Genomic DNA, 27,564 nt, shown 5'->3' with positions numbered 1-27,564 from the left:
TTTTTACCTTTTGCATTGTGATTTTATTTTTCTAAGAAGAGTTTGCTCTTGGTACAATATTTATGGTTGGCTTATAACTGATTGTTTGCTTATCGTTTGCTTCTTAGTACAATATTTATGGTTGGCTTATACTTGATCATTTCTCCTCCTAAAAACCTGCCAAGCAAATTGTGATTATGCCCCTTTAAAGGTGAAGGACTATACAGCATGGCTTGTTTATAGAAGGCCAGTTGCGAAGTATCATTCAGTTGGGGAAGCTATGTTGTGACAGCTGATCAGAGGCATGACGCATCCTGCATCTTGACAGGGAGTTAGACTAGATGACCTTTGCAGTCCCTTCTAACCCTATGGTTTTATGACATTTGACTTCTGGCCAGGCGAGGCGCCTCTCACCTAAATGTGGAGACAGAAGAAAGTATATGGCTGTGGTGATTGTGAAATCAGATTATGCTGTGCTTCAGTTAGAGAAATGCCAGTGCCAGGGTTATAGTGGCTAGATGGACATACTACCCAGGTGATGGCCCCGGTGTCGTAGAGACGCGTGTCAGGAACAGACGGGCTGTGTCACAGCTTAGAATGCTAAAAGTACAGGATACAGTGGACATGCTTCTTCGCCGGTGCATATCTCACCGGCAGCCCCAATCCAGATCTGTGCTTAATGTGGATTTCCCTACTGGACACTTCACCTGTACTGTAAATGTCCTGTATTTTTTATCTGTTGGGGCACAACTGGAAATTGTCTCTTGCCCAGAATTAGAGGCATTTTAAAAGAAAAGCCAAGTGGTATTCAGCATCCTGGGCCAGTCTGCCCTAAAGGTGTCAGTTCCCTGATGTGTGAGCGCACCTTGCTGGCCAGCGAATGGAGCATTATTACAATGGATCAGACGGAGGCTCCTTATTTTGTTCTCTGTAATAACCATTGAATCAAGCTGGGGCCGCAACAAGTAAGGATAGGTCGCAGTAATAGGAAAACACAGCTAAAGGACAGAGCAGGGTGTTTTATCTGCTCTGAGTGTTCACTAAAAACTTAAGGCATGTTTTACCTGTGCAGTGTTTACTTTCTTTGTTTCTATTGTTGCTTCCCCTAAAAAAGAAAAAAGAAAAGGAGTACTTGTGGCACCTTAGAGACTAACCAGTTTATTTGAGCATGAGCTTTCGTGAGCTACAGCTCACTTCATCGGATGCATAGCATATCGTGGAAACTGCAGAAGACATTATATACACACAGAGACCATGAAACAAAACTTCCTCCCACCCCACTCTCCTGCTGGTAACAGCTTATCTAAAGTGATCATCAAGGAGGGCCATTTCCAGCACAAATCCAGGTTTTCTCACCCTCCCCCCCCCCCCCCCACAGACACACATACAAACTCACTCTCCTGCTGGTAATAGCCCATCCCTCTTTGAAACCTCTCTTTATAATGCGCATGATAATCAAGGTGGGTCATTTCCAGCACTAATCCAGGTTTTCTCACCCCCCCCACACACACCCCCCTCCAAAAACCACACACACAAACTCACTCTCCTGCTGGCAATAGCTCATCTTACAATGTGCACAGCAATAATCCAAGTTTAACCAGACCGTCTTGGGAGGGGTTTGTAGGAAAAAAACAAGGGGAGATAGGCTACCTTGCATAATGACTTAGCCACTCCCAGTCTCTATTCAAGCCCAAATTAATAGTATCCAATTTGCAAATGAATTCCAATTCAGCAGTTTCTCGCTGGAGTCTGGATTTGAAGTTTTTTTGCTTTAAGATAGCGACCCTCATGTCTGTGATTGCGTGACCAGAGAGATTGAAGTGTTCTCCGACTGGTTTATGAATGTTATAATTCTTAACATCTGATTTGTGTCCATTTATTCTTTTACGTAGAGACTGTCCAGTTTGACCAATGTACATGGCAGAGGGGCATTGCTGGCACATGATGGCATATATCACATTGGTGGATGTGCAGGTGAACGAGCCTCTGATAGTGTGGCTGATGTTGTTAGGCCCTGTGATGGTGTCCCCTGAATAGATATGTGGGCACAGTTGGCAACGGGCTTTGTTGCAAGGATAGGTTCCTGGGTTAGTGGTTCTGTTGTGTGGTATGTGGTTGTTGGTGAGTATTCGCTTCAGGCTGGGGGGCTGTCTGTAGGCAAGGACTGGCCTTTCTCCCAAGATTTGTGAGAGTGTTGGGTCATCCTTCAGGATAGGTTGTAGATCCTTAATAATGCGTTGGAGGGGTTTTAGTTGGGGGCTGAAGGTGACGGCTAGTGGCGTTCTGTTATTTTCTTTGTTAGGCCTGTCCTGTAGTAGGTGACTTCTGGGAACTCTTCTGGCTCTATCAATCTGTTTCTTCACTTCCGCAGGTGGGTATTGTAGTTGTAAGAATGCTTGATAGAGATCTTGTAGGTGTTTGTCTCTGTCTGAGGGGTTGGAGCAAATGCGGTTGTATCGCAGAGCTTGGCTGTAGACGATGGATCGTGTGGTGTGGTCAGGGTGAAAGCTGGAGGCATGTAGGTAGGAATAGCGGTCAGTAGGTTTCCGGTATAGGGTGGTGTTGATGTGACCATCGTTTATTAGCACTGTAGTGTCCAGGAAGTGGATCTCTTGTGTGGACTGGACCAGGCTGAGGTTGATGGTGGGGTGGAAATTGTTGAAATCATGGTGGAATTCCTCAAGGGCCTCTTTTCCGTGGGTCCAGATGATGAAGATGTCATCAATATAGCGCAAGTAAAGTAGGGGCGTTAGGGGACGAGAGCTGAGGAAGCGTTGTTCTAAATCAGCCATAAAAATGTTGGCATACTGTGGGGCCATGCGGGTACCCATAGCAGTGCCGCTGATCTGAAGGTATACATTGTCCCCAAATGTAAAATAGTTATGGGTAAGGACAAAGTCACAAAGTTCAGCCACCAGGTTAGCCGTGACATTATCGGGGATAGTGTTCTTGATGGCTTGTAGTCCATCTTTGTGTGGAATGTTGGTGTAGAGGGCTTCTACATCCATAGTGGCCAGGATGGTGTTATCAGGAAGATCACCAATGGATTGTAGTTTCCTCAGGAAGTCAGTGGTGTCTCGAAGGTAGCTGGGAGTAGCTACCTTCGAGACACCACTGACTTCCTGAGGAAACTACAATCCATTGGTGATCTTCCTGATAACACCATCCTGGCCACTATGGATGTAGAAGCCCTCTACACCAACATTCCACACAAAGATGGACTACAAGCCATCAAGAACACTATCCCCGATAATGTCACGGCTAACCTGGTGGCTGAACTTTGTGACTTTGTCCTTACCCATAACTATTTTACATTTGGGGACAATGTATACCTTCAGATCAGCGGCACTGCTGTGGGTACCCGCATGGCCCCACAGTATGCCAACATTTTTATGGCTGATTTAGAACAACGCTTCCTCAGCTCTCGTCCCCTAACGCCCCTACTTTACTTGCGCTATATTGATGACATCTTCATCATCTGGACCCACGGAAAAGAAGCCCTTGAGGAATTCCACCATGATTTCAACAATTTCCACCCCACCATCAACCTCAGCCTGGTCCAGTCCACACAAGAGATCCACTTCCTGGACACTACAGTGCTAATAAACGATGGTCACATCAACACCACCCTATACCGGAAACCTACTGACCGCTATTCCTACCTACATACCTCCAGCTTTCACCCTGACCACACCACACGATCCATCGTCTACAGCCAAGCTCTGCGATACAACCGCATTTGCTCCAACCCCTCAGACAGAGACAAACACCTACAAGATCTCTATCAAGCATTCTTACAACTACAATACCCACCTGCGGAAGTGAAGAAACAGATTGATAGAGCCAGAAGAGTTCCCAGAAGTCACCTACTACAGGACAGGCCTAACAAAGAAAATAACAGAACGCCACTAGCCGTCACCTTCAGCCCCCAACTAAAACCCCTCCAACGCATTATTAAGGATCTACAACCTATCCTGAAGGATGACCCAACACTCTCACAAATCTTGGGAGAAAGGCCAGTCCTTGCCTACAGACAGCCCCCCAGCCTGAAGCGAATACTCACCAACAACCACATACCACACAACAGAACCACTAACCCAGGAACCTATCCTTGCAACAAAGCCCGTTGCCAACTGTGCCCACATATCTATTCAGGGGACACCATCACAGGGCCTAACAACATCAGCCACACTATCAGAGGCTCGTTCACCTGCACATCCACCAATGTGATATATGCCATCATGTGCCAGCAATGCCCCTCTGCCATGTACATTGGTCAAACTGGACAGTCTCTACGTAAAAGAATAAATGGACACAAATCAGATGTTAAGAATTATAACATTCATAAACCAGTCGGAGAACACTTCAATCTCTCTGGTCACGCAATCACAGACATGAGGGTCGCTATCTTAAAGCAAAAAAACTTCAAATCCAGACTCCAGCGAGAAACTGCTGAATTGGAATTCATTTGCAAATTGGATACTATTAATTTGGGCTTGAATAGAGACTGGGAGTGGCTAAGTCATTATGCAAGGTAGCCTATCTCCCCTTGTTTTTTTCCTACAAACCCCTCCCAAGACGGTCTGGTTAAACTTGGATTATTGCTGTGCACATTGTAAGATGAGCTATTGCCAGCAGGAGAGTGAGTTTGTGTGTGTGGTTTTTGGAGGGGGGTGTGTGTGGGGGGGGTGAGAAAACCTGGATTAGTGCTGGAAATGACCCACCTTGATTATCATGCGCATTATAAAGAGAGGTTTCAAAGAGGGATGGGCTATTACCAGCAGGAGAGTGAGTTTGTATGTGTGTCTGTGGGGGGGGGGGGGGGAGGGTGAGAAAACCTGGATTTGTGCTGGAAATGGCCCTCCTTGATGATCACTTTAGATAAGCTGTTACCAGCAGGAGAGTGGGGTGGGAGGAAGTTTTGTTTCATGGTCTCTGTGTGTATATAATGTCTTCTGCAGTTTCCACGATATGCTATGCATCCGATGAAGTGAGCTGTAGCTCACGAAAGCTCATGCTCAAATAAACTGGTTAGTCTCTAAGGTGCCACAAGTACTCCTTTTCTTTTTTCTTTTTACGAATACAGACTAACACGGCTGTTACTCTGAAACCTGTATATCATAAGCAGCCCAGGACATCTTCATTTTTCTTGTCTGAACACTTCCTCCTAAGCATGGAAGCCCCTCTGCCCACACCCTATTTTTGCAAACAGGGCAGGTGGATCATCCCATCACAGTAATTGTTACCTCCTCTGCCCCTCCCTGTATCAGGGCTTTGCCCTCTGCCACCATCTGGCAGCACCTCAGCCCTGGCCTGAACACTGGCTCTTACCTCCCTTCCCCAATTTTGCTCATCAGCCTCCCTCCTGCCTCTGCCTCCAGCTGTTTGATCCCTGGCCTGCAGTCAGTTTCCACCCCCTGCTCAGACCCTGCCCATCCCCCCTCAATTTGCCCCCTTTAACCTTTTCAATCCTTAGCAAGGGCAGCAGCTTCAGCTAAGTAGGAGCCAAGCAGCACTCAACATCCTGACCACCTGCTGCTCTGACAGGGTCCTAGTCCTGGAAATCCTGCTCCCGCCGGGGTCACTGGGCCCGCGAACCTGCCAGAAGCGGGGGGAGGGCTGGAAAATGATCAGAGAGAGGGGAGAAAATATTAGGAAATATTCAAAGAGCTAAATATGTATAGCTTGGCTCAGAGAAGATTAAGGACATGAGATACAGATATTTGAAGAGTGTAAATACCAAGAAGAAAGAAGAATTATTTAGGATACAGGGAATATAGACTAGAAATAACAAGCTAATATAAATAAGAGCACATTTAGGTTGGAGGGATAATTCTCCTTGGGGAAGGAAGCATGGCCAGCATCCTTTCCGGGGGCCTGCAGCTTTAGAATCAACTTAGGACTCCAGAGAACACTATTTTATTCTTATACTACCCTCATCTCCATAGTATTTAAGCACCATCTAGTAGCCCATTAAGCAATCTGTCCTGTTTGGCTGGTTTTCTCTTTTATCCTCTCTCTAAGGGGAGAGTGCTCTGTTTCGGTGGGGTTTTGGTTTTTTTCAATGTACAAGCTATTATGCACTTACGTTAGAGAAGGCAGATCTGAGAAGTGTGTCTGGCACTTGGAAGGTCTGTAATGGTCCTTCGCTTCTGCGGGAGTTCCTTCCACAGACTCAGACCAGTTCCCAAGAAATCTCTGTCTCCTGCACAGATGAGCTTTACCCTTACGATAGAGAGTTAAATTGTGCCAGAGGAACGGAGCTGTTGGCTACCGTCTTCATCCCAGTGCTTCAGGCCATCTCTTAGGTATGCTGGACCCAGACCATGAAGCGCCTTGAAAATAAGGATCAAGACTTTGAACTTGACTCAATATTGTACAGGAAGCCAGTGTAGAAATTAGAGAATGGGTCTGCTGTTCTCTTGGTAGCCTGTGTTGCTGAGGAGACACAATGCAATGTTCTGACTAGTGGAAGCTCCTGGTGAGAGATGCTAAATCAGCACCAACTTTTGGAGCTATTCCAGCTGGCTCTGGGCCCATTTACAGAACAAGGCTTTTGGGTGATTATCACCATTGTAGCCCTAATTTTAAGCAGATTCACTGGCAGCGTGGGACCAAAACTTGGCTTCTGCTGGCACAAGCCAAGAAATGGCTCTAGGGTCAAGAAAAACAAATGCTGGGTATTTACTTGTGCAACTCCCACCGGTATTCACATCATTTGTGCAACTACGTCTCTGCACATTTAGCACTCGGGTAAACGCAGATCTGCTCACTAATTTCAATCCAATTTTTGTATCAAATAGACCTAAGATTTATTGTGCTTTTCTAATGTCTTTGCTAAGCTCATTATGTTCTAATTCTCTTTCTTCCTTAACTTACAAAAGTAATAGACCCTCTGGATTTTCCGGTCTTTAGGATCAATTGCTATAAAGGGGACTAATAATCTGAAGTTAAAAAGTTCATCTTAGGGAAGTATGTTATAAAATGTAATAATCTGAACACTGGAGGAAATAAATCTGTACCTGAAAGAATCAGGAGAAGCAATCTGTCATCTTTACTGAAGACTCATCTCCACGTGACTATCTCAGTAGATTTTTCTGTTACAGAACCATAAGTAATACAATATAATTACCATGTATGGTGTTCAGAAGCCAGGAGTTAAATGTCATGAATTACTTTCACCCACTTAAGAGAGTTTGATCCATCTTTAGAAATAGTACTACTGCCTTAACAGATTGCAGACTTTCTGGAATAGCACTTTATTTCCATGTAATTGATCCCTAGGGACTTGTCTTTCTGACACTAGGTTTATGCAGATGGAAGTCCACAATGCTTCCCTAGCTAAACATTCACGGAGCTGGATTCTAAAAACTAAAAGCACTTGCCTACCCCAGTTCACTTTCCCATTCCTCTCAGTATTTCCAGAGCCTCCAAAACCCATCTTTACCCAATTATAATCACAACTAGTGTGGCCACAAGACTCCAACAAGCATGATTATGGAGTCTACAGTTGGGCTCTCAGGTTGATTGGCAACAAGACTGCCATATAGTGAGCTCAGTTCTTATTTAAACAAACACCACAGGATAGAAAATGTTGGGTGGCCCTTGGCCAAATAAGATACGACTTTGCTTTTATTATCTGAGGCTGCAAAACAGGTCGGACCCCTGCCACACACACACACACACTTACTTTTTTTTCTTTAAACACTAACTGCACTTCAATCTTTAAAAAAACCTTTGTTTACATATTTTGGTTACTTGAATGCTCTGCTCTGCTGTAGAAAATCTTAAGTAATGCTCATTTAAAATTTTTTTTACTTTGAAATATGCTGTGCCCCCAAACTCCAGAAGCACTGGTCCTTATATTAAAACAAAAACAAAAACAAAAACTTCCTTGATATATTTGCCACCTAAGCTGGCCTTATCTGCATGTCTCTATTACATTTGTTCATTGAAAATGTCAAGCCCCAGCTACATACAACAGATTTTCCTGTAGAAAACTTGGCATCTTTGTATTTCACTGTAACCACAAATGAAATTCGTGGGTGTATCGTGTAAGCAACCTTTGGGCATTTTTAATAATACAAACATAAAATAACAGAATTAAAGCTAAAATCTCAGTCAGAATAGTAATAATTCTGGCTTTTTCTTGGCCATTTCACAGAATTTACACCAAATATCGGATTGGAGGTTACACTCAGGACATTAGCAGTCTAATATTTTAGCCATACATTAAACTGCTTAGGTGATTTTTCCTAGCTGCGAATACCTTTCTGATGACACACTAATAGTTGAATAATATTTATTACATACTTCAAGACTGGAGAAGACTGGAACCGAGATGGTATTGATTTCTTTGCTTTGAATGAGAACTAGGAAAAATTCAGGATTGCCATCCCATGGGAAATTCCAATATTTCAAATTTTGTTTTCCTCCCAAATTGGGACAAAATATTGAATACCAAAATTTTTGTGCAAAGACATATTGAAAAAAAAATTTCTATTCGGGAATATCAAAGCATTTCATCTCAATGTTTTCTGGTCCAAACAAAATATTTACATATTCCCAAATCAAAATGTATATTTTTGGCTTATTGAACTGACCCCAAACACTGTTTTTAGTCAGTTCAGCATTTAACTGCTCTTCCCCCAGTATGAGCAACTGCCTCATAGGAGTTACGGTTCGAGATCCAGATATTCAATTCCCATTTACAGGCCAGGCTTCCTGGCCAGACAACATGTCCTATGATGCATCTGTACTCCCGTGCCTTCCATGATACACCACACAGATTGCCAGAGGAGAGACCATGTTGTATTAAGGGAGACGTAGTCCCCAGTAGAAGCCAGCCCATAGGAGAGAAAAGGGTCTGCACTGCAAGTCCTATCAGCAATGCACCACAGTGGGAAAATGCAGCTTAATGTTAAACTGACTCAAAATAAAACCTTTTTAGGTAATTTCAACAAACCAAAATGTTCCAATTCAGGTTGAACTAACCCAAAATGAAGTATTTCGTTTTGATTTTTCCCAATGGAAAACCACATTATTTTTTTTTGAAAAATTGAAAAATGTTCCTAAAGGAAACGTTGATATTGAAGAAACTGTATTTTCTGTTGAAAAAATTTATTCCAATGGAAAATTCCCAACCAGCTCTACTCTTAATAGCTGTTTTTATCATCGGACAAAATGGAGGCTACGTAGGGAGCACTGAAAAGAAATAACTTGAAATTGCCATCTCTATTGCAACACTGGCAAGATTCAGACAAGTTGTTTGTGTGGCAGATCAGATGTTTCAGTGACAGAGCAGCTGTAAGAAAACAGGAGTAATTTGGTACTCCTTTCCTGTTCTGCAAAATGCAAGAACTCTGTTGACCTACATAGTTCTGCACTGAAAGCATTTAATTTTGCAACAAGCTTCACACAAGGCCCAAACCTGTGAGGTGCTGACCGCCTTCTGAAGTCAACAAGAACTGAAGGAACTTGAGGGCTCAGGCCATTGAAAATCCTTCAATACTGGGTGCCTAAAATTTAGGCACCTAAATGATTCAGTGGCCAATTTCCAGCGGTGCTGAGCACTACCTGCTTTAGTCCCTCTGGGGAAAGGAAAAAAAAAAAAAAGAAGTCAAGCCACTTTTACTCAGATGCCTAAATATGCATCTACGTGCCCAAATTAAAAAATGTTCATCTAAGAACTTTAGAAATCTCAAAACACTTAAGAGCCCAGTGGAGCAATGAAGTGGTAACGGCAGAGATTAATTATGTCAAAACCAAATTTACTGCAGATTTGGGTACAGTGAAAACTAGGTATTGTTAAAACTGTAGCAGAGGTACTCTTTTAGACTAGATGATATCTTTTCTGAAAGAGATGTGGGGTCAATTAAAGGGTAGATTCAGAATGCCCATTACATCATCCAACCCAGTCCATGTAAACTGCTCAGAAAGGGTTGGAGATGGGGGGGAAATGTACTTACTTTGCTTAAAATTTACTGTCCAGTCAAAATGGCTAGTTAAAAATTTATACCACAGTGACTACCACTGGGAAAACGAAATCCCTGATTAACTATCTCACCTTAAAAAGATAACAGAGTAGCAGATTTGCAGAATTAATAATTACATATTTCTAATACAAAAGCCATTCTTGAATGTTTCTGGAGAGAGAGAGAGAAAGCACAAAGGAGCAAGTGGGCAGCCAACCTATGGCTGACTGAGCTGATGGAAATCACCTGGCATTATCAGAATGTTATAAAATTCTCAGACAAAATACCAGCAGTAGGAGCAAGACCTCCGCCAAACAAACTTCATTTCTCATCAGCCATCAACCTGAGCAGAGAAGGAAAAATGAAGGACTTAGCATCATAAAGGTAGAAACAGAGCCTTTTCTCATGACGTTTTTTCAGTACTGTGGGTCAGATTCTGATCTGAATTTTACTAGCAAAACTTCATTGATTTCAAAGGAATCACTGAATTTACACTGGTAAAGAGAGTCCAGCCTATGCTGTTTAAGGTTCCAATCCTGCAGCTGGTAGCATGCAGTTGTGCCTCTATGGACCCCAATCTGCTCCAGTGGTGGTCCCTGTGAGCACGGTAATCTGCCCACACACTGTCAGTTGTGAGACTGGGGCCTAAATGGTATCATCCCCCACATAACACATGAAGGCACAGTTTCCATTCCAACATACATCAACAAAGTAAAAAGGAATAAATACGTCTGTTTCTTCACAAGTACAAAAGCTTGGTGCATCCCAATGTCTGAAACTGAAAAGGGATTTGCATGGAAAGATTATTGTATGTACTGGCACTAAGGTAACTTTTGCTAGGCACTGAAAGATGCTTATTGGCTCGAATGCAGCCACCGAACTGCCACAAGCTTCTGTTCTAAGAGATTAGCCAGCTCCCTGCTGACTCTCTCCAAAAACAACTTCATGCTTTGCACTTGCTCAGCTGGGCACCTAACATGTTCCAGACAGACCTGGTGCCATCCATTTTGTAGAAGAGGATATCCTGGCATGATACTGCTTCTGCTTGTCCAACTTTGAAAAGAGACCAAATGTGAAAAGTAGTGAAGTAGTTAGCTCCAAAAATCTCTGAAAAAGGTGGCCAAAAATAAAAACTATTATTATTAACAACAACAACAAACACCAGATATTTAACATCAAACCTTAGGTGAATCAGGAGAAACTCCAGTGTCCATAACCTCTGATTCTGCCTCAAAATTTCATCCAGTTTCTCTTGGAAAAAAAGATGTAGCTAAAAGACACTCAGACTATTATAGGATATCTATTTTCCACTCTTCTTGTACACTTGGCCTCACTGTTCCTTCCTAACACAGCCAGGATTCCCCCTGACTTAAGTGGAAGTTCTGGGTTCACAAGGAATGGAAGATCAAGATCATTAACTCAGAAGTCTAAAAATAAAACCACATTCCCTGAGTGAATTTGTCCTTTTTCCTTTGGAAAAAAACCCCCAAAACAGATTCCCCCCATTCTCTTAAATTTTGCTTCTTTGCAATATTTCTACTGAAGCAGAAGTCAACACAGTTCCATTTTGTTTTCTTGGGTAATTATGCATGGTCACAGATGCTACTAGTTAGGAAAGTGCACAGCTCCAAAGAAAAGCATTTGTAGTCATTACTGCAGATCAGCAGGTTTTGGGTTTTGTTTTGTTTTTTTCTTAAATCACCACCAGGTATGTGACATTGTATGGAAAATAGAGAACTGAGCCTAACAGGAATTTTTTGGCTTTGTCTCACTGCCCAAAAAAGAAATGGGAGGTAGTGATTTTAAATTTCCTAGACAGTGAATTTAGTATTGATATATAATATGGAGCAGATTTTATGTCAGATAATAACCTAATGCTGCCACATGAATCTTTGGACACAATAGGGTATCAAACTTAAACAAAAGATAAAGAATAGCATTGTGGCAATTTACTTTTTTTAAATGACAAGATTTTATTAAATAAGCATTCAGGATAGCTTTTATAAGATTGTCACTAGCAAGAGGAATGGTGGCCAGCACGTGGAAGGGTTTTCATATCTTGAGTTGTCAGATATTCAATAGGGCTGTGACAGCTGCAGAATTCATGTCACTAGGACAGATTAAGGAATATGGTGGAGGGACATATTTCACTAACTTAGTGCCCATTCCTCCCCTTCCTCTTAGCTCTGCTATCTCCTTCGTGATTCACAATGAGCTGTCACGCTATGGACAATGTGGCTTTCCATTCCATAAAGGACACCTTTCTATTCTCAAGAAAATCCTCTCCTATCTGGTGAAAATGGTTTGCAGACACCCAGCAAAATCAATAAACAGAAAGAAAAACAGCTTTCTCCTCCATACATCAATTTAGCAAGTCAAACAAATATTTTTAGATTAAACAAATTTTCACTAGCAGTTAAAAGTCAGAATACGCGATGTAAATGCAGCCAATACCTGTAAAGGGAGGGCAAGTTTTTTTGCTCTACACATGTGTGTGTACACACACACGTGAGATCCTATAATTATAATGAAACTGTCCTGGAGTTATACCTGATAGAGAGACAAAGTAAATCCCTAAGCATTAGACTCCCCTCTGAGGAAATACTGTAGGTGGGATGAACTTTCTCTTTACAGTTCTGCAGTGCTCTCTTTATTCTACTGTTGGAAACCTGACTGTTTCCAGGATAAGGAGAACTTGGGAACATTTGGTTGGATTAGTTAAATTCATATGGCAAACGTAGACTCTCTTATGTAATTACAATACTCTCATCGCTGTGGCATACTGTGGAGATGAACGTGGTACAAATGCTGAATGTGATCCAGGCACCAACAAATATCTTCTTGTATCTATATTCATCTAAATTTAAAAAAATTATTTAGGCTCTTTTAGGTACTCATCTGGCCCCTATTACCATATTATCTGAGCATCTCACAATCACTTATGTATTTATCCTCACTACAGCCCTGAAAGGCAGGGAAGTGCTATCACCACCATTTAACAGATAGGGAACTGAGGCACAGAGAGACTAAGTGATTTGCCCAAGGTGACACAGGAAGTCTGTGGCAGAGCACAGACTGATGTTCCATAGACCATCCTTCCTCCCCAATTCTAGTGATCAGACTGCTTATGTGTTTGTAGGACAAAGTGACAACAAATAACTAGTGAAGACACCTTTTCCTTGAGTTATGGATAATATTAATACTGAGCACTTATATTGAGCTAGCCAATTAAACAGTGACCTTACTAGATCGTGCCACTACCACCCAACCAGCAACACAGAACCTTGAGAACAGTGTTGCAGATATGCTTGGTGGAAAATGATGACAATCTCTCAGTTTCAGCAAGGATGGAAGTACCTCGTAGAGAAGGAAGAGAACATTTACCCAGTATTCCTTCCATAAAGCCAGGTCACAGCTTGAGCACAAGCCAGCTATTCACCAAGACAGAAAATGTTATTTAAATGAGTTTTAATCAGCAATAAAATTCATTCTTTCGATTATTGTTGTTTGTGTGGTGTTATTCTGAAAATAAATAATGCAAATTAGTATTTTAATTGTCTCAACCTCAGATATTAATTTCCTCACCTATCAGTACAAGAAATCTCTTCGCAGCTTTGGAGGGCTTTGTGGAAATTAAATCTTTTTGTTTAATTATAAATTGTTTTGCTGTAATATTAAAGGCTTTAACTGAAATGTTTTAATTAAGCACTTGGAGCAGGGGTGGGCAAGCTACGGTCCAGGGGCTGCATGCGGCCCTTCAGACATTTTAATCCGGCCCTTGAGAACCTGCCAGGGAGCAGGGTCGAGGGCCTGCTCCACTCCGGCGCTCCAGTTGGGGAGCGGGGTCGTGGGTTTGCCCAGCTCCGTGCGGCTCCTGGAAGCAGCAGCAGCAGCATGTCCCCCCTCCGGCTCCTACACATAGGGGCAGCCAAGAGGCTCTGCGTGCTGTCCCCGCCCCAAGTGCTGCCCCCACAGCTCCCCTTGGCCAGGAAGCACAGTCAGTGGGAGCTGTAGGGGCGGCACCTGCAGACAGGGCAGCATGCATTGCTGCCTGGCCGCGCCTCCGCATAGGAGCCGGAGCAGGGGGACATGCCGCGGCTTGTGGGAGCTACTTGAGCCTGCACCTCTGATTCCTTCCCATGCCCCAACCCCTTGCCCCAGCCCTGATCCCCCTCTTGCCCTCCAAACCCCTTGGTCCCAGCCAGGAGCACCCTCCTGCACCCCAAACCCTGATCCCCAGAGCCCACACCCCCAGCCAGAGCCCTCACTCCCCTTAACCCCCCGTGCCCCAGCCTGGAGCCCCTTCCTGCAAACTGAACTCCTCAATTCTGGACCCACCAAAGAGCTTGCACCTGCAGCCGGAGCCCTCACTCCCTCCCGCACCCCAATCCCCAATTTCATGAGCATTCATGGCCTGCCATAAAGTTTCCATACCCAGATGTGGCTCTCGGGCCAAAAAGTTTGCCCACCTCTGACCTGGAACATTACAATGGAGTTTCATTTTGTGGGTTTTTTTTTCTGGAAAGCAGCTTTTACGACAGGGTGGGGGTTCATTTCACTCAGTTCTTTCATCAGGTGTACAGACTACAATCTAACCCACCATTGCTGCTGTGCATGCTTCTCAGGCAGCATCGCCAGGGTATGCCTGCATGCCAAGGGGGAAGCAGTGCATTCACCTCAAGACACCCAACATACTTTGATCTTTGTTAATGTTTTAATAATATATTGATATATTAAAGAGGGACTGGAAAAAAACCAATAATTCAAGTCTCTTACTTAAGAGGCATTGTGATCTGCTTTCCCAGAGACATGCTGCATGCCTGAGTGTGGGCAGGCCCCCGAGAAGGAATGAGTGGCAGATGGCAGATCAGATTGTAGTCTGTTCCCACATCGGACTGCAATGAAACACAGGCTTGTGCAGGGGAGGCTGGTTTCTACCCATAGTCAACTTCTCGAAACTCAAAGCACTTGGCAGATTTTGGCTAAAGTTCGTAATGTGTCAGCAAAGCCAACTTAGGAGGGTTTAAAAAAGAAAAGAAAAGCAGATTACTTTCCATGCAGTCAGAGAGATCCATTTCTAGGTCCCCACTGATGGCAATGGTGACATATGAGGAAATGGAAATCAGAGATGAAGGGAGAATATGTAGCTAATGAATAACGTGGTATTAAAAATACTACTGTGTCATACTTCTAAAAGAAGGTTTGGAAGCACGTTACAGAGGTGGGTATTTGCAGACAGTGGTACGGGAGCTCCGGCAGATTAATGGCCTGATCTGGAAAAGTGCCGAGCATGTGCGGCTCCCATTGAGGTCACTGGAAGCTGCAGGTGCTCTGCACCTCAGAACATCAGGCCACGAATGTCTTGCCGAAGCTCCTACAACTCGTGAGTGGCACAGCCAGGAAGAGAACCCAAGTCACTTGAGTTCAGGTCTCAGGTTCCAATCACGAGGGATGCTCGTTAAGTAAGATAAAAGAATAGTCAATTAATTCAAATGGCATGTTTAACTGCTGATGAAAATCCAATCAGTTAGCTGTGGGGTTTTATTTTTAACGATTTCTCTACAACAGGAATGGAGGACTGTTCTTTCTCCTCAAAGGTGACCACATTAACAAGATTCCTATGGAAACACAGAGCAGTGGTGTGACAGTTGCTACATTATTGCTATGCATAATAAAAGCCTGTCTTTTCAACTAGAACGAGGGATCTCTTTCACAACGGCTCACAGAATGTAAATTTGGATAACAGGAGTTCCTGTAAGAGTGTTCCACTATATTTGATAGTAAGCTCTTTAAATTAAGTGCTATTTCTGCATGAGACAGAGCAATAATCTCATTGTATAAAACTATGGATAGTGGCTGGGCCAAGCAATTGACTAGGAGCACACTCCAATACCCATCCCAGAACAGCAAGTGCTGTAGGGGGCGAACCTTGCACGACTCTTCCCATATTCATGTCTCCTACTGACCAGCACGAGTGGTACTGACAGACGCTGAAGGGAGCCAGACCCACTGGCTATTCTCTATCAGAGAGAGGGAGGGCTTGAAGAGATACAATGCTTCAGGGACTGTCAAAGAGGAAGAATGAGGTCAAATGTCAAGGCTCTGCCTCTCCAATTTCACCTCCTATCCCCCAAAAATAAACCTGGTAAAAACTGTCCTACAAACTCACTCTGAAGAGGTGAAAATAACCAGCATGTTTGGTTTTTTAAACCCTACACCAAGAACGTAGCAAAAACTGTGCCTGAAACCTGAAGAGACTCACCAGGGTCAGTAGGATAGAAATTTCAGGCCAGATTCTCAGCTGGCGGAAATCGGACTACCTCCATTAGCCCATGAAATCAATGGAGTTATGCCTATTTAAACCAGCTGCGGATCTGGCCCTTCATCTTTAGCACTCTATTTTTAGGTAGATAAACTTCATCCTTAGCTATTCAATTGTTCACTGATCCGACATGCCCCTCAAAGACATGTACACGACAAGTAAAAACAGCAGCCACCAACATGCTCCAGTCACTCATGCAGCCCTTGTGCATCCATAACTCTTACTAATGCCATTAAGCTACTGACAGTTGTCAAAGAGTCTTTGCTGGAAGCTATAATGATACACAGTAAACCTGACCAAAGTGGAATGGTTTCAGTATCTAAAATTCCCACATGGCCAAGACACTTACCCCACCTGAGTATTATATTGCCTGGTGGCCAGTAATGTTATCACGCTGTGGGAGCAAGATGTAAACCTGACCGTGACACATGCTATATAGACGACTGTAAAACTTCAGTAATGTATTCTCCAAGAAAATAACTCAAATAACTTCCTTCATCTCTACAAAAAGTGTGATGAGAACAAACTCCCTAACAACGTCCAGCTCTGTACAGCTGCACAGAAACAAGCTCAAGGAACAAGGGTGGATCTGTTAATGATTGATGTAATTTCACAGACACTTACCAGGGTGACAATGGCACATTCAGCAGTCAGTTGAGCAGCACTGAATAACGTCCGAACAAAGCGGTAAATCTGTTTCTGCTCTGGGTCGTGTTTGTCATAGTCTGGTGGCACTTCGGATTTCTGGGGAAGAAATATTTTCAAACAGGTGACTGAGTCAAACACATAGGCACAGGGAAAGGCAGCAGACTGTCTCATGAAAGACAAGAAGAGGTAGATGAGTTTACCGAAAGGGGGTGAAGGTTTTCATCAAAAATATCTAAGAGCATCCTTCCGTCTGTGTCCCTGAAAAGAGAGAGAAACTCTGTAATTTCACTGCCAGCATAAGACTGTGCATGCCTTTCACAAACTAAAACAAGTCATCATTAATTGTAGCACTATTTGTGCTGACCATCTTGGTTGTAAGACTGTTAAACTTTGGTATTACAACCAAATCCCATCTACTGAAGAACAGCAAGACACTAGATGCAACTCCACAGACATTAATAACAATATTTGGTTTATTTAAGTTAAGAACTTTGTTTGTGTAATTTTGGAATAAATATTAACAATCAGAAAAAAGGTTGTACCAACAGCAGCGGTCAAAACTCAGGACTTTGCTCCATGTGGATTTCTAATTACAGTTTAATCTTTATTAGATGCATCTTTGTTATTCTGGTCACGGGCTTCTCCTGAACAGAGACTGCTGAATGTACTTTCTATCTTTACTGAACTGTGTGCATTCAGGGAAGTTACAGCTTGGATGTTCCATGGGGATCTGGGATCACAAAATATATTTAACTGGTGCCCAACATAGGTTTAAGCCCCAGCACCTGAAAATTAAGGGTTTCTGCTTTGCAACCTTCTAATGCACGAAATAAACATTTTCTTAAAATGGGATGAACATCTCAGCCTACTGTAACTGAAGTTAGCATGCAGCAAAAAGTTCCTCATCAGCTAAGAAGATATATACTTTGGGCCACATTCTTATACTGTGTGAGAGTAAGGATATCACCTTACATGTAGTCCACTAGAATCAGTGGTGAGGAAGGGTATTACAATTCTGGCGCTTTACAAAGGAAAGAGAAAAGGATTCTCTCTTTCTCCTTCCTCCGTGCTTTAGCTGCAGCCCACCAAGAAAGCATTTGCTTGGCCGTCAATACTTTGTTAAACAGAAGAATGAGATATGATAAGCATTTATAACATTTGGAATTTTTGTCTCTTGGGAGTGAAGTATTTTCTATGTAATCTGAAGTGTTTTGTTATTGTTTTGCTTTCTGAGCACCCAAAAGCATGTTAGGCATTTCACAAACAAGACAGACATGGTCCCTGCTTGATAGAGCTAAAAATCTAAACAGAATGAAAGATGCAACAGAGAACAACAAACAATGAAGAAAAGGAATTGGGGGAAGACGGGATGACAATTACAATAATACAGTCAGAGAGTTGGGTTAACTATGGGAAAACGTAGCGAGGATTGGTCTGATCTATCAATAGTTTCTCTTGAAAATGTGATTGTAACACCTGATTAGAGTTTGGGAAGTTAGAAAGTAATCTAGTTTTGAGTAAATCTGGTGTGCTGGACAGAAAAAGAATGAATGAAATATTTCTTAAATAGTTTCTTAAGAACATACGAATGGCCATACTGGGTCAGACCAAAGGTCCATCCAGCCCAGTATCCTGTCTACCGACAGTGGCCAATGCCAGGTGCCCCAGAGGGAGTGAACCTAACAGGTAATGATCAAGTGATCTCTCTCCCACCATCCATCTCCACCCTCTGACAAACAGAGGCTAGGGACACCATTCCTTACCCATCCTGGCTAATAGCCATTGATGGACTTAAATTCACGGAGGTTATCCAGTTGCAAAGCAGGGGTCTGGATTCAATTCCCATTACAGTCAGACTCGTATTGACTTCTATGGGAGCAGGACTGTGCTTGTAAAACCCCAACAACCATGGCAAGTATTGATAAATCCGATATACACTGATGCTTCACTTTTGGTTGTGTAGCTGGGAAACTGAACTTTTAAAAAATTATTACTGTTGCAGTACCACGAACAACAGAGTGCTGTCCTCAAATTGTCCCTTTAATCTTGAGTCACAGTCAGTCACTTCATGTCTATTCTTTAAGAAAATGTAATAGAGATTTCAAGAGCTTCACTTCTAGAACGGTTTCTGAAGAGTACAGCAGAGGGCGCATTTACAACATGTTGTGTATCAATGCACAGCTACAGAAGACAGTGCAGTTCTTTCTTGATAAATTCACCTCTCAGTTAGAAGAGTGAAAGAAGCAATCAAGCTTCCCAACAGGAAAACATTCAGTGCACATAGATCTCAGATTATTGACACTGACACCCTTTAGGTACAAAATCAAAACAAGAGCAGAAAATATTTTAGTTTGGTTGTGTCACTTTAAAAAAAGTGATCCTAGGCAACCATCTCCATTTCCTCACCTAACCCTCACCAAGAAGGGTGAATGTTACAAGTATCACATTCATGACATGATCCTCAGGCCCCAATCCTGTAAACACTTTTACCCATGCTTATCTTGTTACCTACTATAGTTAAAAACTACAATCTCATTGAAGACTGTGGGACTCTGAATAGGTTCAAATTACTATAAACTGAAAGAAGTTAGCTAAAATTTCCACTCTCCATCTATTTTTTCCAGTTTGTTTACTTTGCAGTTCTAGGTCCCAATCCAAAGCCCACTGCAATCTGTGGAGTCCTTTGATGGACTTTTGATGGGTTTTGGATCAGGCCTTTACAGCACTTTTATAAAAAGTTAGTTTAAGCGTTTCCCTGTAGAGGCTGCACAAGTACCTGCTAGTGCAGACCCTCACACCTGTGCAAACAGAGTCTGGCTTCAATGCAAAATTGGGCCACACTAAGTGAGGCCCTGACCCACCCAGGCACTTAGGTACATCCTTATCATTAAGCAGGTGAGTAGGCTCATTGAAGTCAACAAGATTATTCACATTGTTGAATGTAAGCACATGTTTAAGTGTTTTGCTGGACTGGAGCCTAAGTCATTTCCTCCGCTAATGAAAAGACCTGTTTAAAAACAATCATCAATAGGGAAGTGAAAACTCCTTCTGACAATTTCAGGAAAGATTATTTAAAGGGTGCTCTCAGAAAACAGAATTGTTAAAAAAAAAAAAAGTCAACTTACAAAATTAAACTCTTTAACAGTATGAAGTGAATAGTTAATTTCTAGATCTCTCTCTCATCCTCTTCCTAATCGTCACCTTTTAATCACCACACCCAAGCTAAAACCAAACAAACATTACCTGGTATTGGCACACCTACTCTGGTGAATAATTTTGTTCCTGAGGCTACTAATTTATTTATAATGCCACTCCCATTGCACAATATATGAGTTTTTATTTCATGCCACATCACTATTGATAATTCATAACTACTCACTGACCCAATGGTTCCTACAGCAACCTTCACAAAAGGGCAAAACGGAAGCCACAGCAGGACACAGTTTAGATGTGTGTGTCGTAATTTGTACTCACATTTTTTATTAGTAAGTGACCATTGTCTGTGTGTAACTAAAATTGTTAAACAGAAGTCCAAGTTTTCTAAAACTACAATGAATTTGAACCACACTTAGTCATCATTATATTATTTTTTAAAACTCTCAATTTATTCCCAGAAAAGCAGTATAATCTATAGAGAAATCTCTTTATTCCAGGGGTAGGGGAAGCTACAGGCTATGGAAAAAAATTAAAAAGAAACACTGAACATTTTTTAAAATATGAAACTCATTATTTACATACCTGTTTTTGATGTGGTAATATATTGCAAGAGCTACACTGTAAAGCAAAATATAGAGTTAATGGCCTTGGAATCGGATTTAGGATTAAAAATATATTTTTTTACACACACACACACACACACACACACACACACACACACACACACACAGCTATATAAATTTAAAACAGCACAAAGCCCAGATAACCAGTATGATCATTAACATATTTTGCTGTCCAGGATTCAATGGTAGTAAAAAACACTGCAGAAACTGATTTAGGAGTATTTTGCTCAGCAGACAGTGTCCACTTTTCACTGTGGATAAATTGTGGATAAAATGGAAATTTATTCTCCATATATCAAGTTACTCACATTTCCATAAAATTTTGTCTTCCTTCTCACCCCTCATCTCATGTACTCCATAATGTACCTTCTATTTAAAGGCCTACTAGAATTTAAGTCAATGACAAAACTCTCAATGACTTGAAAGATGCAAGATAAGGCCTTAGAAGGATTGGATATTCTCTGGTACGTAAAACAGAGGTTGGTCATTAATAAAAGAGTTTTTGTAAGACCCCTGCCTGAACTCCTCCATGGACCTTCAGCCTATTATCTACTGCATTTGTAGATCAGTGGTTTTGCTAATGCTGCTAAGTTATGTGAATTACTTCTCCTGTAGTGGCTTGTGTGATTTTTACTTTTAAATCCATTACGTTTTGGCTGTCTCCCCATTTAGCTACTGAAATACCAAGCTCCAATTTTTTTTCACTTTGCATCAATTTATAAGTTACTTATTTTATTTTAACATATTATATTATGCATTTTTCTTGCTCTCAGTCAAGCATTTATGTTTTCTCTTTACTTGAAAGTCAAACTCAGAAATTAAATGTGAAAGTCTTCACAGGCAGTTCAAATTTTAGTTGTGTGCAAATATGACAAACTGATCTAATTCACACCCGAGAACAAGAAAAATATGGCTTCCTCAGATTATTTGTCCGTTTTCAGCTCCTGGCTCTGAACAATCCCACAGGTGCCAGAGGTAAACACCATAAGACAAAGCAGAACCACCAACCTAACTACTTGTTCTGACATCCTGAGGAGCCACTGGAACTAACATGGGAATAAAGAGGGAGGAGGGATTTTATTGTTCCCATTTATTGCCAATTTGTTCTGTCAATGATTCATTGTTAAATGCTAGTCTAGTATTTTCTTTTAATCAGTCTGACATAAAAGGCTCCATTTAAAAAAGTTAATTGGTTGTTTCACAATTTCCCCTCCGAACTTCTGTAAGACAATTGTGATGCATCAGACGTCCCACATGTTGAGAAAACACCAGGTTGCATGTATGTTTCTCTTAGTGGAATTTCAAATGATTCTAGGTGGCAAGCAGCTGAAAAATAGGAATATGGTAGAAAATACAATTTTTTTTGCTCGGATGAAGGTAAATGTCATATATTGCAAACTGTATTTTGCTTTGGCAATATAGAATTTAGCTATTGGTGACAGATGCATTAGAAGTTCCTAGATTTAAATGGCTTGATCATATCTAAAATTGCAACTTTTTTTAAAAAAGGAGATATTAAAAAGTACTAAATATTCCCTGGACAGTGCACCTTGCTTACTGAACACATGTCCACCCACAGGAGGGAAAAAAAAAAAAGAAAGATAATTAATAATTTGATGTGATTGAAAAAAATTCAGGAAGCTGTGAGTTAAGACAAAAAAGGCAGCCCAAATTCTGCCCTCAGGAACATATACGTAACTCCATTTGACTTCAGTCGAGTGGCATGTGGACACCTGAAAGCACAGCCCTACCTGCTGCCCTTAAAAGGTGGCATCGTAACAAAACATCACCCCACCGACTGGAGAAACACCCACCGTTTGGAAACCTATGAAGTAGAGTGAGGGCTGAGTCTGCATTTCCTAACTTTGGTCAGATCCCTCAATATTTTAATTTAGGATGTTGGTGTGTTTTTAAATAATCTCTTGGATCAGATCAGCCGTCAGTGCATTTGGGATAGGAGGAGCTTGTGAACTTAAGTAGCTTTCCATCAACTTTCCACCCATCCAATCCTGGAGTTTGCCAATCCAGTCCCTTTATAAAAGTTAAAGCAGCATAAGGGCTACTTTTATTTACACTGGTGGATAATGGCTCTAAAGGAGTCACTCCTCCCACCCGAACTACCAAACTGCACATTGCTCTGGCCCTGCGCTCTCCTGTCCCTGACACACTCCTTTCCCTACACTGGGGAGCCAGTCCTATGCCATCTGGGGATACCTCTAAACTAGGGGTATCCTCAAGTTTATCTAGGAGGCTGCTTTAAACCCCTTGGCACTACTAGAGTGGCCCGAAAACTGAGGAAGGGCTGGGACCTAGCTCAGCGACATTTAGGAACAGGAAGTGGCCTATATGCTGCCCTTTTGTCCTCTGGTTCTTCTAATGATAGTTTTAATAAAAAAATTTAAAAAAAACATGAGGGCAGCATAAGGCAACTGCCTTTTTACAGACATGGAAAACGCGTTAGTGACTACCAATGCTATATACTCGTCTGAATGTCTGGTCTGTTATGTAAATACCTTTGCAGCATGGATCATGATTTAACACACTTTACATTAAATGGGTGTACCCAACGATAGAGATACTACAGAGGATTGGAATCTGAGCAGGATTCAAATAGCAACTTTTTCTTTTCTTTTTAGATTTTTAAAGAACGTAAGGTGCTTGGCCATCTAGTCTCCCATTTTCCCTCCACTGTACAGAGCGTAGAGGAAAGAACAATGCTCCAAACACCAGCTGCATTTCCACATGATCTAAACGGAAAAGTTTTCTAGCGAAGACGGCAACTAACCTAGCTGTGCTGAGAATCCACGTGAAGACGAGCCAGACGCGCACTCCCTACACAAGGCTGCCCATTGTCAGTTCATTGCTGCGCAGCACTTGCCTGCATTGAATGTGGAAGCCAAATCTGGAAGTACTGTATTTTCAATCCCAAAAGAAGCAGGAAGTTCTGGAAATCTCACCGGATTTCACAAGTACTGGATAAGCAAATAGGTATCTTAACTTTCGGGTGCTCATCCAAAGCAAACCAACCAATCTGAGGCTGGTTCACTCATCACGAGTACAACTGAAATCCCTGATCACTCCATTCTTGTGAGAACATGTGCAGTGTGGATCGTTATGGCATGACCCTAGAAGGAGCTGAGCATCAAAAATCTTTATTACAAAAAAAACCCTTTAGAAAATCCCAGCCATTACCTCTGCAGTACATCCATATATGGCTGCACACACACAAAAAACCCACTATTTTGTAGCTTGGTCTCTGCAGTGCCTGCTTAGCAGTTGTTCAGAAATAATGAAATATATGTTTAAGTCAAAGAATTTAACACCACCCACCATTTAATTGTATACTTGAGGTTTGGTTGACTGACTGTGCTGTCATCCAGGAAAATAGTGGAGCAGGAACTGTATTTCCTTCTCAGTTGCCCAGGAGGATGCTAGGAAATAACATGCAAAAGAATAATAGCAATTATGTAATACAAAAATCTTTTTCCAAGGAGACATCACAATTAAGAAGTAGCTGAGAGAGAGAGAGAGAGAGAGAGAGAGAGAGAAATCACTCTCTCAAAGTTGACCATGTCTTGAAGAAATTTAGAAATGTCAAAAACAATCCTCTATAAAAATCAAAATGATCCCTTCCCCACCCAATGGTTCTTTCTTAAAAGCACAAAAAGCCACAAGTGATTTAAATACCTACCTGAGAATTCATTCTGTGTCACCCCACCTGCCTTCCCAAACACTTTCAGCGTCCACATTTAGAAAGCAAACATGAGCAAGTTCTGCACTCATGTCCTCATTCCAAAAGGAACAGGAGAGCGTGCATCAATGGAAAGGAGAGGTCAAAAGGGGATTTAGAAATGGACATGAAACAGGTAATGGGGAGAGTTTGAGAGAGGAAAGAAGAATAAAGCACTGAAGATTATACAATGGGGGAGAAAGGGAAAATCAAGGGGAAAATATTTTGGCGAACAGAAGGCTTAGAGCAAAAAAGCCCCCACAAAACATTTTAAAAGTATGAGAAAACATAAGTTAGTCAGTCTGAGGAACACTAGATAAAACATATGAAAACAAAAATGAATTTTTCTTTAATTAGAAAATTTGCTTTCTATAAAACTTCAGCCCTGATTCACCACTATCTGAGCAGCACTCGGACTTGGTGGAGAGCAGTGGCCACAGGGAGCCAGTCTGAAACTGAGTGATAGCTAGCAAGAATGCCAAGCTCAAGAAAGGCCTTCACCAACGGCCTTTCCATTAGCTGGTAAAAAGTAGCTTACACTTTGCCTCCCTAAAGAAAAATTTTAACCATCTCCATTATCAGCCCTCAGTTTATGACTTTCCACTGGTTTTCCCTGGCACCGGAAGAGATTTGGAGGTCAGCAATATCAGACACACAACTGAATCAATGGAGCTATGCCGATTTGTAGCAGCTGAGGATCTGGCCCATGGTATCCTGACTCCCATCTCAGTGCTCCTTTCCAGATCTAGACTATGCAATGTGCCTGCGATCTATAAATGCATCACCAGCACTCTTATCTCACTCTAGTTCTAAAATGAAGGTCTAGTAACTTTTCCCATTTAAGTTCTGGACCTTCTTTGGTAACATGCACTAACTCGACTCCAGTGATAAAAATCGTATGCATTTCTGTTCCTGGTTTTTCCCTATGTCTGGGCAAAAGCATTAGAAGACTTTTGCAACTTTGATCAGATCAGGTTTTTATAATGCACATCTTGGGACGTCTTTGTTCAAATGATTTCGCAGCTTCCCCACAACTCTATCCAGGCCCCTGACTTCACCTATAAATTTTCAGGTTGCTTTACGTTTTCTTGGAAAGGGTGTAAAATCTGGTATACAGCAGAAAATTACCTGCAACCTTAACTATGGAAAGGTTATCACCTGGGAGTTCAGAAATACACTTGGCATTAATTTGAGAACTTTTAATCCATCTATACCCAAGCTATTAACATACGTAATACATGAAGTAAAAAAAGTGAAAGCACTCAGTGTGATAACATGGTAAAATATACTGCTACTATCTAGTACTGCAGGGTGTGGAAGAAATGACTAAGCTTCACGTGATTTACAACTTCTGTCCCATCATCTGCTATTTCATAGTTCTATATTAGGTTCTTCAGTGCATTTCACAACCATGATGTTCACTTCTGACAGGAGTTAAAACCAGAGCAAATCAGATTTATTCGCAGTGGCTCTTATTTGGTATCTGAACAAAATGAACATGTACAGACAGAATAGTATCATAACCCCACCCCCAAAACAAAAGGCTTTGAAAAATCCAATTATACTTTTTAAAATGTCAAAGAACATTTTTGTTATAAAATTTAAGATAAATAGGATTGGAATAACTGAATATAATCATTAGACTTTTCTACTGTAATAAGTAACAACGAAAAGCAATGTCATAACACCACCACCACTTTACGCTTACACAAGTAAACAGTATTTACATTTAATCTGAGTAAGTACTAAACCAAAGCCCTAGCATGGCGCTGGTAAGCACAACATTTCTGAAAGTACCATATAGGAACCCATTATTCTGCACATATGAACATCGGACCCATAAGAGAGAGCAACATTTCCAATTCCAAGTCTGCAGTGCCATCTGACCCCACTGCTATGCCAAAGAATGGATTCCCTGTCTTTCCCAACTCCCTCTTTGGAAAGACACATTTGGTTCCACATTTTGTCATCCTGATCTATGCAAGAGGTCATTGGAAGGCACAGAGCCTCGCCAATAAGCTAAGGGCTTGTCTACAGAGCTGGTTTGGAATTTTTGGATTAAACTTTTTTGTTGGAAAATGGTGATTTATTGAAAGCACAACTTTAAGTGAGAATGTAACAGTTTCTACTAAATTTTTGTCAGGAAAGGTTTGCAATTTTTGGAAAAACCAAAGGGGGGGAGAGAGAGAGAAAGAGAGCTTTGCCCCAGAATAGCCAATAGCCTATTGGTTAGGGCACTCACCTGGGATGTGAGAGATTCACATTTAAATCAGTGTCTGACTCAGGCAGAGCTGGGACCTGAACCTGGGTCTCACACACCCCATGTGAGCGCCCTAACTACTAGGCTATTGACTGTTCCAGGGTGAGTCTTGCTCTCCCTCTTTTTGTGAAAAACATCAAAAGGTCTCAGTTCTGACCTGATGCAGATCAGGAAATTTTTCAAAATCTCAAGAGTTTTCATAAGACAGGAGAACAGTTTGTTGGCCAGCTCTACTTGGCTACACATGAAAGTTATCCAGGAACAAGATAGGGTGTGAACTGAAAGGGGAATACCTATTCCTGAATAACCCATGTGTAGACAAGCCTTAACAACTGCAGAGGCAAGGGAGTTCTCTACAACTTGAGCGAAGGACAACAGCCCAGGCAGTAGGCCATGATCCCTAACACCTATTCATCCAATGTTGTGGCAGACTACATCCCGTGGAATGGGGAAGTGCGCTTCCGAAAGTGGTGCCCTCGGAAGTGGATCTGTTGTGGCTCCAAACAGTCCTATCAAATTTGTTGACATGCCAGAGAGACAGGATGCACTGCAGAAGAGAAGGAAGACTGGCAACCCCTATTGTAGCTCAACTTCTTCGTGGTATGGTCCTCAGCTTGCCAGAAGTCATAGGATGGCACTGGGGTTGAGGACGTATGCCTTGTGGCATGGGGGCCAGAGAGTAAATCCCCAGGGAGGGCATAGAGGCCTTTGAATCTTTTAGAGAGTGAAGAGGACTGTCAGTGCGCTTGCTGAATAATTCCATGCTCTCAAAGGGCCGGTCCTTGATTGTGGCCTATACAACCCTAGGGATGCCTGATGCTTGGAGCCATGATGCTCTGAACAGTCACCACTGTGGCCATAAATCTGACTGC

The 27,564-nt window shown here is 42.0% G+C and overlaps 1 protein-coding gene and 1 long non-coding RNA gene across 3 annotated transcripts in view; both read right to left on the bottom strand.

Annotated features, from left to right (window-relative positions):
• Window positions 1–27,564, bottom strand: part of CCNY (cyclin Y) — a 219,890-nt gene that overhangs the window by 30,055 nt on the left and 162,271 nt on the right. For both annotated transcript variants that reach the window (XM_074946226.1, XM_074946227.1), the window contains 4 exons: window positions 24,033–24,133; window positions 20,662–20,697; window positions 17,124–17,181; window positions 16,900–17,019 (listed from right to left, as the gene is read on the bottom strand). In XM_074946226.1, coding sequence (XP_074802327.1) covers window positions 16,900–17,019; window positions 17,124–17,181; window positions 20,662–20,697; window positions 24,033–24,133 — 315 coding nt within the window. The remainder of the gene's footprint in view (window positions 1–16,899; window positions 17,020–17,123; window positions 17,182–20,661; window positions 20,698–24,032; window positions 24,134–27,564) is intronic.
• On the bottom strand, window positions 12–6,273 carry LOC141983266 (uncharacterized). The gene is made up of 3 exons (XR_012638331.1): window positions 6,068–6,273; window positions 5,441–5,598; window positions 12–393 (listed from the first exon to the last, which is right to left on the bottom strand). It is a non-coding gene; the product is annotated as an uncharacterized LOC141983266 (long non-coding RNA).

This window comes from Natator depressus, chromosome 2 (genome assembly GCF_965152275.1).
Source record: "Natator depressus isolate rNatDep1 chromosome 2, rNatDep2.hap1, whole genome shotgun sequence".
Classification (NCBI taxonomy): domain Eukaryota; kingdom Metazoa; phylum Chordata; order Testudines; family Cheloniidae; genus Natator; species Natator depressus.
This window is presented reverse-complemented; position numbering and strand designations above follow the sequence as displayed.